General features: G+C 33.7%; 2 protein-coding genes across 3 annotated transcripts; one reads left to right on the top strand and one right to left on the bottom strand.

Annotated features, from left to right (window-relative positions):
- Positions 1 to 213: 213 nt before the first annotated feature.
- LOC123214512 (squalene synthase 2-like) lies at positions 214 to 5,894 on the top strand. Its single transcript, XM_044634322.1, has 14 exons — positions 214 to 540; positions 1,156 to 1,198; positions 1,587 to 1,676; positions 1,934 to 2,009; positions 2,434 to 2,503; positions 2,990 to 3,133; positions 3,229 to 3,333; positions 3,493 to 3,639; positions 4,193 to 4,268; positions 4,664 to 4,752; positions 5,110 to 5,201; positions 5,285 to 5,330; positions 5,409 to 5,478; positions 5,568 to 5,894. The coding sequence occupies exons 1-13, from the start codon at positions 346 to 348 to the stop codon at positions 5,475 to 5,477; spliced, it is 1,242 nt and encodes a 413-aa protein (XP_044490257.1). The 5' UTR covers positions 214 to 345; the 3' UTR covers position 5,478; positions 5,568 to 5,894.
- Positions 5,895 to 7,383: 1,489 nt separating this feature from the next.
- LOC123212898 (SH3 domain-containing protein 2-like) lies at positions 7,384 to 11,060 on the bottom strand. 2 transcript variants are annotated; one of them, XM_044632125.1, is made up of 10 exons: positions 10,846 to 11,060; positions 9,482 to 9,604; positions 9,326 to 9,395; positions 9,079 to 9,230; positions 8,834 to 8,935; positions 8,451 to 8,651; positions 8,277 to 8,339; positions 7,993 to 8,145; positions 7,781 to 7,897; positions 7,384 to 7,715 (listed from the first exon to the last, which is right to left on the bottom strand). In XM_044632125.1, exons 1-10 carry the CDS (start codon positions 10,903 to 10,905, stop codon positions 7,599 to 7,601), a joined length of 1,158 nt encoding a protein of 385 aa, XP_044488060.1. In that variant the 5' UTR covers positions 10,906 to 11,060; the 3' UTR covers positions 7,384 to 7,598. The 2 variants fall into 2 exon arrangements, with proteins under 2 accessions (XP_044488060.1, XP_044488061.1); XM_044632126.1 differs by having other exon boundaries at positions 7,823 to 7,897; positions 10,846 to 11,058.
- Between the last annotated feature and the right edge of the window lie 1,570 nt (positions 11,061 to 12,630).

Raw genomic sequence — 12,630 nt, 5'->3', positions numbered from 1 at the left:
AATATTATTTACTCCAATTAGACTAAAACTTGGTGGGGGAAACGATTATTTTCTCTTTAACGATTTTAACGTGCGCCGCTCGTACATATTAACTCCTAACAAATAAATTAAAGGCAATAATTAACATGGCTTCAGCGAATTGAGGCAGAAGTCAAAGCGAGTTTGCCCAATGTGGTCATTTCGTAATAAATCTTTGATTTTGACACCAACATTTAAATATTGTTTTACCATTCGAAATCTGTAACTTTTTACGCCAAATCTAAGCACCATATCGTCTCCTACGAATACGCTCTTTCATCTGATCTCTTTCTGTTGTGGGTTTCAACCCGTGAAGAAGGTTGAAGGATGGGAACTTTGGGAGCGGTTTTCAGGCACCCAGATGATTTATACCCGCTGTTGAAGCTGAAAAGAGCGGTAAAATATGCGGCCAAGCAGATCCCACCTGAGCCTCACTGGGCTTTTTGTTATACTATGCTTCATAAAGTCTCCCGTAGTTTCGCTCTCGTTATTCAGCAGCTCGATACCGACCTCAGAAACGCTGTAAGTCTCCATGTTGTGATCAATAATATATTGGGTTATTATTATTTTTTAATTTGGGTAGTAGCTTGTAATAATTATTTCAGATGCATATTTGAGTGTGTTTTTGTTTTATTATGAGGATTCTGTGTTTTTTTTTTATGATACATATTGATATCCTTATTCATGCCGGAAGGGAATTGCTACATTACAGGAGCCTCGGTAATTTTAATTCAATTATCGGCTATTTCAAGCCATATCACCTGGGTACTGCTTCAGTACCGAGGGTACCGGTGTCCCCTCAGCATGATCCATATAAGATTGGGGAAGGCGGCAACGTTACCCACGTACCTTAACAATATCCCACATCATCATTTTGGCTACTTGCAACGTGATATTATATAATATTTGTAATATTCAATATAATAGAAGCTGTAGTTTTAATTTCTGGAATTTTCTGTTCTATGTTTTATTTACAGTCTTAATAGCAAGAAGCTTTTGTGCTTTTTCCTGCGTTTGTTTGTTACTTTGAGAGAAGTTCATAAAGTAGCGTGTTTCATGTGTATATTTCCATTTTATGTATTTGTATTGTGATATCTTAGTGCTAATATTCAAGAGATTCAATTTGTGGTTATGCAGGTATGCATATTTTATTTGGTTCTTCGAGCCCTTGACACTGTTGGTATGTTTATGCGATCTTTAACCTTTTCTGCTTTCTGTGTGATTTCTTGTACCTTGCTGTCTAGTGTAATAAATCTTCCATATAGGATACTCTATCATTGGTTTAATGAAAAGCCTTCTGTAGGTTTTATATGTAAAAGCGATGTGTAGATTTTCTAAATTTGGTTTCTTCAGATGGCAGGCTGGACATCATTTCAACAGCTTTAGCTTTTATAGTCGGATAGATATCATTTATATGGATTATGTATATTGGACTGCTTGTTGCAGAAATCTGGAAGCATATGATTTATTTACGTTTTTGTGTGTATTATTTTTTGTTGCCACCATGTATTTTATTCAAATGTTTATGAGTGATTTTTTCCCTTGTTCCTGATGGTTTTTCATTACAGAGGATGATACAAGCATACCTACAGAGGTCAAGGTGCCTATTCTCTTGGCTTTTCATAGTCATATGTATGATCGTGGCTGGAATTTTTCTTGTAAGTGTTCGTGTACCTTGAATCGCCCCTGTCTTGTTTGTGCTTTTTCACACAATTTGAACAATCACTTGACATTAATAAAGTTGCTTTCAAATTTAAAACAAAAAAAAAAGAAAGAGAAATCCTTTGATATTGATTCTTCATGTTACTTTACTTAGGAGTCCTCAAAGCCTTTGTTAGGGGGACTTTGTTTATATGGTTGTCCAAATCAAATTATTGTTTACTTCATGTATATTAATTCTTTTACTTTGTCAAAGGTGGTACAAAGGATTACAAAGTTCTCATGGACCAGTTTCATCATGTTTCAACTGCCTTTCTGGAGCTTGGAAAGGGGTTAGTTTCAAATCCTTGCTTTAGCCTAGGGATGATTAATATGAAAGCAAGGGACAGTTAACATGAAGAACTTCTTTAGTTGTGATGATATTCATGCCCGGGTGTATTATTCCTTTTTCTTCTCCATTTGCTTTCATTCTTGGTAGGAATTTTCCGAAGACTTGGAGTTATTTTGAAACTGGTTATATTCTGACAAAAGCTTAATGCAACTGAAGTTGCAATTGATTTTATAGCATTTCATACAAGTAAATGTTAAGAACCTACGATGATTCTGTTTCTTTATGGAAAATCTCAAGGCTAAATTGTTTTGCATGTTTGTCTGCATTCTGATTCTGTGGGGAAAATCTAGTCTATATGCATTCACACTTAATTGCAGTTTTAATTTTTACCATAGTCCCTTGATTAAAAATTTAACATTGTGCAGTTATCAAGAGGCAATTGAGGATATTACCAAAAGAATGGGTGCAGGGATGGCAAAATTTATTTGCAAGGAGGTTTGTGGATCATGTAACTTGCTGGAATAAATTGTTCTAAAGCGTTTGATATTCCTTATTTTTTGAAAAAGGACAGACACTGACTTTACCTTAAAAAAATGTAGCTTGTAGAATTTTATTATGGTAGTACTGGATATGATACAGTAATAATCTATATGTGATGGTAGAGATGTGGTAATTAGTTGATCATGTCTCCAAACCTTAAAAAATTTGGAACAAAATTGTGAATTTTCTTAAATGATTACATTGTTGAAGTTCTATCCATGGTTGTTTTCAGTGTTTTTCATTCATAAGGTAGGTAACATCTGTGATAATTGTATTCAGGAAACTAAAGTTTTTGTAAATTAAGGGGTGAAATCTAGTTGATCTCCTACAATTTGTTTCACCATATTTTAGACTTAATTTATGATCTCCTTGAGCCAATTACAGAAAAAGCAGATATATCAAATGTTTATCACAGCAATAAATTTTATCCTCATCTTGCAGGTTGAAACGATTGATGACTATGATGAATATTGCCACTATGTAGCTGGACTTGTTGGATTAGGTCTGTCTAAGCTTTTCCATGCCTCTGGGAAGGAAGATATGGCTCCAGAAGATCTTTCCAATTCAATGGGTTTATTTCTTCAGGTATTTCATTATGTGGATCAACATTGTATTTTTTACGAGCCTTAACTTTCGATTTGAAATGCTAATGCATGACCTTATGGATCTACAACTAACAGAAAGCAAATATTATTCGAGATTATCTGGAGGATATTAATGAGATACCCAAGTCACGGATGTTTTGGCCTCGTGAGATCTGGAATAAATATGTCAACAAACTAGAGGTGTATTGCCTTTTACATGTTTTATCTCTATTTTTAATTACATCTTACTCTTTTCCTATTGACTGTGCCCTTTTATGATGTAACTTAATTTACTAAAGCATCTATTCTCTATTTTGTCTTTTCTAATTGACTTTCTTAAAATGATTTTTGCACCATTAGGACTTAAAGTATGAAGAAAACTCAGTCAAGGCAGTAGAATGCCTGAATGACATGGTTACCAATGCTTTGACACATGCAGAAGATTGTTTCAAATACATATCTGCATTACGAAACCCTGCTATATTTCGATTTTGTGCTATACCTCAGGTAGCTGGCTTCTAACTATTGTTATGTATTTTATAATCTATCTGGAAAGTATTGTTTAGTGCTTCAATATGTTACTGTGATTGATTTTACTTAGAATGACTAATTGCATATGCTGAAGTTGTAACATGATGCTATTGTGTCCCCACCACAACCAAGCCCCCCCCCCCCCCCCCCCCCCCCCCCCTTTTTTGCTTAAATTAAACTGAGTAATCTTTGTTATTTAGCATGAACTGTAAATTTTTTCCAAGTCGTGGTACTTTTATTGTTGCATGTTTTGTTTGAATTGAATTCTCTTTCCTATTTTACCTTCAACGGATCTGTTCACAGCAGTTGAAGTTTTCAAGTGCTACTTATAATCAAAGTCAAAGTTTGTTTGCTAAATTTGTTGCTGTATAAGCCATGTTGTGTTTATGAGAAGTTCTATTGCATCTAGAGCAGATTCCATAATACATGTCAAGTTTAACATTTGCAGATTCATTATGTTTATTCTTTTAATAATTATGAAGGTTTATGGAAAACTTGCATCTAATTTGATTTGTGCTACCATTACCAGGTTATGGCAATTGGAACGCTAGCATTATGCTACAACAACATTGAAGTTTTCAGAGGTGTAGTGAAAATGAGACGTGGTAAGATATTAATTTTGAACACTTTTGGCTGTTGAAAACTATGGGGACATCTCAAACATCTAGCTGGAAAAAATAATTTAGGTGTCTTTGCATGTTGCATGAGTATTAAGATTCTCCATTTTTCATTTCATAGCATGCCTTCTCATACTCATAACATTATTGGAAAACTCATGCTGTTTGTGACTTCTGGATCCCTAAAAGATGACATTACCTATTATTTGTGTTCCCACTTTTATGTCTTAGATTTTTCAAGCACATTATATAAATCTTTCCCTGATGTTTTTCAATTTTTGATAGAGTTCTGGTGATTGAAATAAATCAAAGGCTTCTGTTTGCTTTTGGTTATGGTTTTCTTGTATTAACTCCTTTTGTGTTTATTGCGGTCATGTTTCTAGGTCTTACTGCTAAAGTCATTGACCGAACAAACAAAATGTCTGATGTATATGGTGCCTTCTACGATTTCTCTTGTATGCTGAATTCCAAGGTATGGGGCTAAACAATAAGTTAACTTTTAGTCACCATGAGCAATGACCATAGTTAGTATGACAATTCCTTTTCACTCAACTGCTTTTGAGATACTACAATTGCAAATTTTAGAAAATAGTTTAAAGTTCACTTGAGTAGGGTTACTTCTGTAGTAGTGGATTTCTGATCCACTTTCTAAGATTTTTTTCACATTAATATACATTTCTGCTTTTCCTATTTAAAAGAAAAAAGAAAAAGCCAAAGTTCATTTGGCAAGGGAGAAATGATTGACTGCTGCTAGCATCATTTTCATTTTTCCACCAAGCTTTTTCTTTGCAAATTTTCTTCACTCACCAAGATATGTTGTGGGTTGTAGATCAACAAGCATGATCCCAATGCAACAAAAACCTTGAGACAAATTAATGCAATACAGAAAAAATGCATACATTCTGGGGTCTTAAACAACAGGTCGGTAAAAGAAAACGTTATATTCTCGTAAATCGAATCTTCTTATGTTCTTCTGTCTGACAACTTTTTATGTGTTCCACCAGGAAATCTTACATAATCGATAATGGGCTAAAATACAATTCTACCACGGTGAGTTTTAATGGAATTTTCAACCATCTGTAGTTTTTTTTCCCAGGAATCATTCCTGATTACACTCCAATCTTGCAGATTGTTCTACTTTTCATTATACTGGCCATCATTTTCTCATATCTCTCTGCCAACCAACCAACTAAATAGTGTAAGTTAAGCTACTGGAATACACTTTAAATTTTTATTTTTCACGCAGGAAATACTCTTTATATCTATTTCCTCTTTCCACATTTGCAGATATGCGATTTTTCTGCGTCCATGGGTGAAGTGTATGTGTTGATTGAAGTTGTCTTTCTATGTTTTTCCACAGTATTTGTGCTGGATTCTGTATATTCATATTTTAAGATTGCTGATACAAATTCTAAAGAATCTACGCCATTTAAGGACTGGTTCTGTTCTTGTAGCACCAAACAATTTGGGCGTCCAAAGACGAGCAAGAGCAAATAGTAGACTCAAAGAACAAGGCTAGAGTGCTAGTCAAACTCTTGTAAAGAATAATGAATACTGTTGCATATTATGTTTGGCTTAAATATTTTCAGAGGGCAACTCAATTCTGACTCAAAATCTTAAGCTTGGAATTGTTTTGGGTAATAACCGAAAAACATTTGATGTTTTTACTGGTTTAAAGAAGCCTCCTTAGAATCCCCCAAATGCATTGGGCTAGATCCAAACCAAGTAAACTCGGTCTCGGAAGCTCACTCAATTTAATTTGGTTTAAATTTATTTAATTTGAATTTGATTTTAATTTAATTTAAAAAATTTAACTCGTTTTTTAAACTAAGTGAAACTCGAGTTAAGAAGTATTTTGTTTAGTTTGATTTAAATTTATGTTTAAATCAATAGTTTGAATTTATGATTATGTTTGGTTTAAATTTATAGTTCGAATTGATAGTTTAAATTTGTAATTTAATTTGGTTGAAATTTGTCATTCGAATCGGTGGTTTTGTTTGTTATGTGATAGAACAATATTGTTTTATTAGTAAGTCACAAAATTGATCCACAAACTCGAATAATAAATTTAAATCAAATCAAAGCAAACTACGAATTTGAATCATCAATTTGAACATGAATTTGAATTAAATTTAAGTTAAAATGTGTTTAATTATTTTTTATTTAAATCAAACTTAAGTTAGATTATTTTTTATTCAAGTTAAACTCAAACTAAAAAGATTTTGGACTCAACCGGTATCCACCCTTACAATTGCAATGGAAAAGGAAATGATTTCTAAACATTCTTTTTAAAAATATTTTGTCTTAAAAGACAATCTGTACTTACCATGAAGAAATCTTTGAAAATAGAGGCAGCAGAGGACTAGGTTAGCTTGGATCGAATTGGATCAACCTCAGCATGACCCATTGACCCCACATCTCCATTCATGCCAAGGCTAGCCGTTTGACAGATTTTTGTGTCGAACTAGCTTGATAAAATTTCAATGCCTAAGGCCTATGGGACATGCCCTCATAGGTCCTTAATGAACTAACCCATGAGTCTTTTGTAAACAAACTCGAAAAATAATTTTTTTAATTATATAAAATTGATTTTTAATTATTTTGGTCTTTTACAGTAATAGATTATATTGGATAGATGACTCAAAAAAACAAATTTACAAAAAAGTAAAGTCCAACAATACCAAACCATATGAAACCAACTCGCAAGCCTTACCTTAATGGCTCTGAAGCATAACCCGTTAAGCTCACAAACCTGACACAACCTATTTTTCTGTGTCAGGCCGAGGCCGGCTGTGTCAAAATGGTCAAGCCTAGACCCACCCATTTGACACCTCCATTTGAAAAAATCGATAACTAGTCGCTTTTGTTTGATGTGGAAACACACTGGGGTTAAGTGCTGTATAATCCGAACAAAGAAACTATTGCCATGAACTCACAAGTTTTTCTTAGTAAATATGACCTCAAAAGTTACGAAGCATTGGATTGGAAACTAATTGAGGCAGGCTAAATTAGTGATACTGTGTGAAAATTGAAGAGACTGAACAGAGTTCACTTATCAATCAACAATTGTCAACAACAAATCACAGAAATTCAGTTCACATCCTACTAGAAAAGATAGATAAAATATATTAAGGGAATTCATACATCAATTTGAACAGAGGGGTATCCGAGGGCAACTATATCACATGTCGAAAGAGGATTCAAAAAATTGGTTTTCTTCTATTTGCAATAACACGTGCTTGAAATTTTTGAGTACAAAGTTGGGCAAAACATACACATACAAAATCTGCACAGAAGCTGCTGACCCATCAGAAAACTTTAGAACACTTCCGCCATTTTGCTTGCAAGAACATGATCCCTTCTTTCAACATATCCAAATGGGAACCATCCTGCTTTTCCTTTGCATTCGCCTTCAGCCCAACCATTGTTTGTCACCTGCCAAGATTGCTAATGTTAGATCAAATTTTCAACTTGATTTAGTAAAGATAGATTATTAACACCTTTAACTTATTAAAGTTGTGGAACTTTAGTAGGTTGTTAACCTTTCTAATCACCACATAGTCACCAACTGACAAAGTCAGCTCCACATCGGATTCGGCTTGAAATGGATGCACAACCTACAACACAAGGCCAAATAACAAACAACCATTTTAAAGATAGTAAGACATTTTCAAGTTATTTGTATGTAGGATCAAGACACATTAATACTAACCTCCCCAAGGAAGTAGCCCATGCCATCTGTTATTCCATTGTTTGTTTGAGAAGCATAAACACCATTAACTTCTTCATATGCTGGTGGTGGAGGCATGGCACTTTCCACACTTGGGCTAGGAGCAGCTTCAATCCGCTGTCGCTCTGATATCATCTGACAATAGTGATAACATAGATCAGAATCATAAACTGAAGCAGCAAATTATAGGATAAGTCAATTGTAAATTCAATGATTAAGTGAAGGATAAAAATAGCCCAAAAGAACAAGGTAACATGACTGGATACCTCGCTTTCAAGCTGATCAAGTATCTGAAGGACTCTCTGATGATATGTGCGCTCTGCTTCAACCTTTATTACAATATTAAAATGACAGGTAGTTATGGAATGATTTTCTATAATACATTATCCAAAATCATAAAAATTGTATGTATGTTAGAAATAGAGGGAAATTTATACTACCATAGCAATAAGCCGTTGGAGAGTCAGCCTTTGTTGCTGAGATTCAACAGCAGCCATTGCTGCAGCAGCTTCCTTCCCCAAGATTGCCATGTTTGACTTTAAATCATGCAGCTTTGCTTCTGCAGTTTCCAATTTCAAAGCAAGCTCAGGATTGCCCGGTGTTTCTCTAACTTTAGCTTGTCGTTTTGAAACTTCAATAGCCTAACTAGGTTTAAGAGGTGTAACAACAAGAATGAGTATGATTCTTGCAAAAGAAATTTAAAAAAAAAAACAAAACAAGCATTTGAATCAAAAGAGCATACAAAACCAAGTATGCCATTATCATAAATTCAGAACAATATGTTCTCTTTAGTACTAAGTTACAAACTCATAGTATAAAATACCTGAGCTTCAGCTTCCTGTCTCATTCTGTCATAACGTTGAGTAAGATGTCGTGCATCCTCTAATGGAGCTCCCATTACCATTGCTCTCAGTGGCTCTGCAACCTAAAAATCAAAGCATTCAAACCCATATGAGAACAAATTTAAAAGGTTGTGAAAATCGGAAGCAGTTATTTAAAATACATTTGCATAAGTCTAAGTGCAATAAAACAAAGAAGTACTCAAACGCTTTGATCGTTTGGCCAGACCTGTGTGCCTAAAGCTTTCAAGAGATTCCCACGCTCCTTCTCGATTTGAGCACGAGCTCGACCATAATTCACTGCAGCTTTTGATAATGTATTACCACTGGTACAGGTATTTTCAGAACCATATTTCCTGCCATCTTCCGACAACTTTGTTCCTGTCGAAAATTAAAAATTTACATTGATGGAATGTTAAGTCCATGAACCTCACAGTCAAATATCAAAGTTTGAAATTGAAATTTAATTATATTACCTATTTCAACTTGTTTGGATCCCGTAATGATATATCCCTCAACACCACGAACGATATCCCTTTGAAAATGCTGAAAAAGAAATTGAACCTTTAGGAATTAAGGAGGAGAGAAAAATGGAAATAGAAGAGCACAAATCAACAGGTTGACCATGCAACCTTGCCAGCACGTGTTGAAATGTAAAGCCTCTCAAGTTTCTGATGTTGATGGAGTTCTGCCTCGTCAGTTATAACATTGTCTGAGCCTCCATATCCCCCACCCCCAAATTGTTTGAAGACAGCCTGTAGTGAAACGTGGTGCAATTAACAAACTTGTTTTAAGCCATTGAAAATAAATAAGTTGGAAGAATAAAGGTCGTTAAACAAAATATACACCCTGATTAATTCAGCATATTAATTACAGACAGATTAAGTGCTCAATTGCAAGAATCAGAGCAAGGCCATTGATCACAGTGGATCTCAAAATCATTGGTCAAGCACCAAAAACAAATACAAGACGCATCAGGAGTGTGTATATATAGTAGCAAACATAAAACAAGACTAAGTGTTTCCATGTAAAATGATCAAATGCAGAAGTTTTAAACACAAATACCAAAGCTAAAATGAACTTCTTGGATAGCACTTCTCAAGGTGACGTGTGATGTAAACTATCACTCCTGGTTATGTTTTTACACTGATTTTTATGCACCGAGACATTTAGGTGAATTTTGTTATCCAAAATAATGGAGTTTATTACGCTTGAAATTTTACACAGCAGCTTACAGCTAAGTCTTAAACCTGAACCCTATTTCCTATCTAACATTACCTCTAAATCACAAAGCCAATCCTTTACAAATAAGGATTTTTCACATACAAGTAATGGGCAATGAAGCCATTCAATAGCTTCCACATGATGACATGTCCTACTGTACCACAGGCAATAGCATCAGTGCTACTGCTGTATGGCTCAAAATGACAGCAGCCATACAGAAATTTTCCATCTAGAAGCAACAAAAAGGACTACTTCCTTTACCGATTATCCCTACTGCAAGTCATTACACAAAGAACCTACATTCTCTTACTGATGCCACAGCACAACAACCACAACCTATGATAACACAGAAAATAAATCTCCAAACAACCTCTAAACACAATTGCATCAAATGATTTTTCCAGTAAGAGAAAAAATTTCTGCAGTACCAAATTTGTGATAAATCGTCTCCGCTTCCTCAATTTAAAATCATTGATAGATCCAAATTAGCCTTAATCGATATTCACCGAAATTAGCAGAGGTAAAAGCCACAGCCAATCACAAACTTTCTAAAGCATGAAAACTACATCAGATAAATCAACTGAATCGAACAAAATAGAAAGCAGTAATGCATCAAATTTTCAGAAGATCAAAGATGTCAAGCTACGAGACATAACCGGAACTGGATCTAAATAAGATTCTGGAGAAAAAATTAGAGTTGAATAAAATTTGAATATCTATCTAATCATTTCGTATATGATATTCACATAGAGATAGAGAGGGAGATAGGGACCTGTTGTTGCCTGGCGACTTGTTCTCTTAGCTTGGTGGCTTGTTTTCTGATTGCCTCCATTCAATTCAGAAGCCAACAGAAGTTCTGTATTTTAATTTTGGCTTTGATTTGAATATTTGGAGCTGGAGGACCTAAAAAAAAAAGCAAGGATGATTTTACACACACAGAAAAAGAGAGAGAGGCTTTTGAATTGAAATCAGGTGGGCTTGGAAGAGCCGTTCACTCGTTCTACTTAGTATCTGTTTTTTCGCTTTTTGTTGAAAACTAAACGACGTCGTTGTATTATCATGCGGCCGTTCTTATTGTATCTTCTCAATTCTAATATAATTTAAAATCTCTACAATAATTTTCCAGATTTTTTTTTATTTAGCTTTTGAAAAATGTATAATATTTTAATTTTAATTTTAATTTTATGAATAAATATTGATGAAATAAATCGTATATATAAATATAGGTAGGTTGAAAATTAAGATCTATGAGAGTGAAATTTCCTTTTATGTAATAATTAAGACACTTGAAACGTTTTAAAATGTGAAATGCCAACAACTTCTCTGGCAAAAGCATCCTCTAATGCAATCTAAAGAAATAACTTTTAAGAGAAATAAATAACAATACAATTTTATTATCCAAACTTGACCGTTGTAGCTATTAATTTAGGTTGAAATTGGTGAGATCCCACGAGTAAATAAAAAATTAGATTTACGTTGAGTATTATTTAAAACCAGTCATTTATTTTTCAGAGAAAGAGTTTGGTTTCGAACCCCGATTCGAATGATAAAAGTACATTATGGTAATGTGATCTTTAGGGCTTGCACCTTGCGTAAAGTATTCTTTAATAATTTCTTGGTTTTTAGGTCTTTCTAGTTTTCTTCTTTTGTACATAATTCTATGGACAAAATCCATGGCTACAATCATGTGTACATCTTATGTGTACAAGTCATTGCTTCATATTCTCTCAACAATCTTCATTGGTAAGCTTAATAGTGCTCTATTACATGCCAGTTATGTCTCAAATTTACATTGCCTTAACACTCAATTTACTCTTCAATTTTATACTCAACAAATTTTTTAAATAACAATTCGTAAAAGCAATCATATATATATATATATATATATATATATATATATATATATATATATATATATATATATATATATATATACACACACACACACACAAATGCGCGCGGGAAAAAATTATTTAACTCATAGCGAAACATTTAAGTCACGAAAATGAGTGGAATCAAAATATTAAATATATAAAACTCAAGAGATTAGTATGATGTTAAGCAAACGTGGACTTATAAGTCCTCGTTGAGACTTGATCTCAAACTCGAAAGTTTACCTGAAAATACCCTTGATTACATTATTAAAATAAATAAATTATTTGGCGTCTAAATCATCCATGGATTACAAATTGTTTCACATACTATACATGAACAGAAATAAAAGTAATCATTAATGGTGCACTTGTGATTTGTAAATTAAGTTGGGACGTTATTTTCTACATTAAAAATTGTGGCCATTAAACCATAGTGATTTTCACTTACGTAGCCAACTATATGTTACCTTTAATTTTATTTTTATATATATATATAGAGAGAGAGAGAGAGAGAGAGAGAGAGAGAGAGAGATGAACAAGTGAAGGATTGAACAGTAATTCTTGTGGACGTGGCATTTGAAAATTTCAATGGCTAATTCCCACCCAAAGATTGGAGTGAAATTCTAGGTTGAGAGAAAATTGACATAAATAGTAGGTTGACATAAAAAAGAAAACTATCGACA

Source organism: Mangifera indica, chromosome 4 (genome assembly GCF_011075055.1).
Source record: "Mangifera indica cultivar Alphonso chromosome 4, CATAS_Mindica_2.1, whole genome shotgun sequence".
Lineage (NCBI taxonomy): Eukaryota > Viridiplantae > Streptophyta > Magnoliopsida > Sapindales > Anacardiaceae > Mangifera > Mangifera indica.
The sequence above is the reverse complement of the archived record's forward strand: the minus strand, read 5'-3'. Positions and strand labels throughout refer to the sequence as shown.

Excerpts from the sequence above, each read along its gene's own strand:
- LOC123214512 (XM_044634322.1), top strand. The coding sequence starts at position 346 with ATGGGAACTTTGGGAGCGGTTTTCAGGCACCCAGATGATTTATACCCG. Across the intron at positions 2,504-2,989 it reads CAAAATTTATTTGCAAGGAG|GTTGAAACGATTGATGACTA; the intron begins GTTTGTGGATCA and ends CTCATCTTGCAG. Across the intron at positions 5,331-5,408 it reads TAAAATACAATTCTACCACG|ATTGTTCTACTTTTCATTAT; the intron begins GTGAGTTTTAAT and ends CCAATCTTGCAG.
- LOC123212898 (XM_044632125.1), bottom strand. The coding sequence starts at position 10,905 with ATGGAGGCAATCAGAAAACAAGCCACCAAGCTAAGAGAACAAGTCGCC. Across the intron at positions 8,936-9,078 it reads TGAAAGCTTTAGGCACACAG|GTTGCAGAGCCACTGAGAGC; the intron begins GTCTGGCCAAAC and ends TTTGATTTTTAG. Across the intron at positions 8,340-8,450 it reads TCCAACGGCTTATTGCTATG|GTTGAAGCAGAGCGCACATA; the intron begins GTAGTATAAATT and ends ATTGTAATAAAG.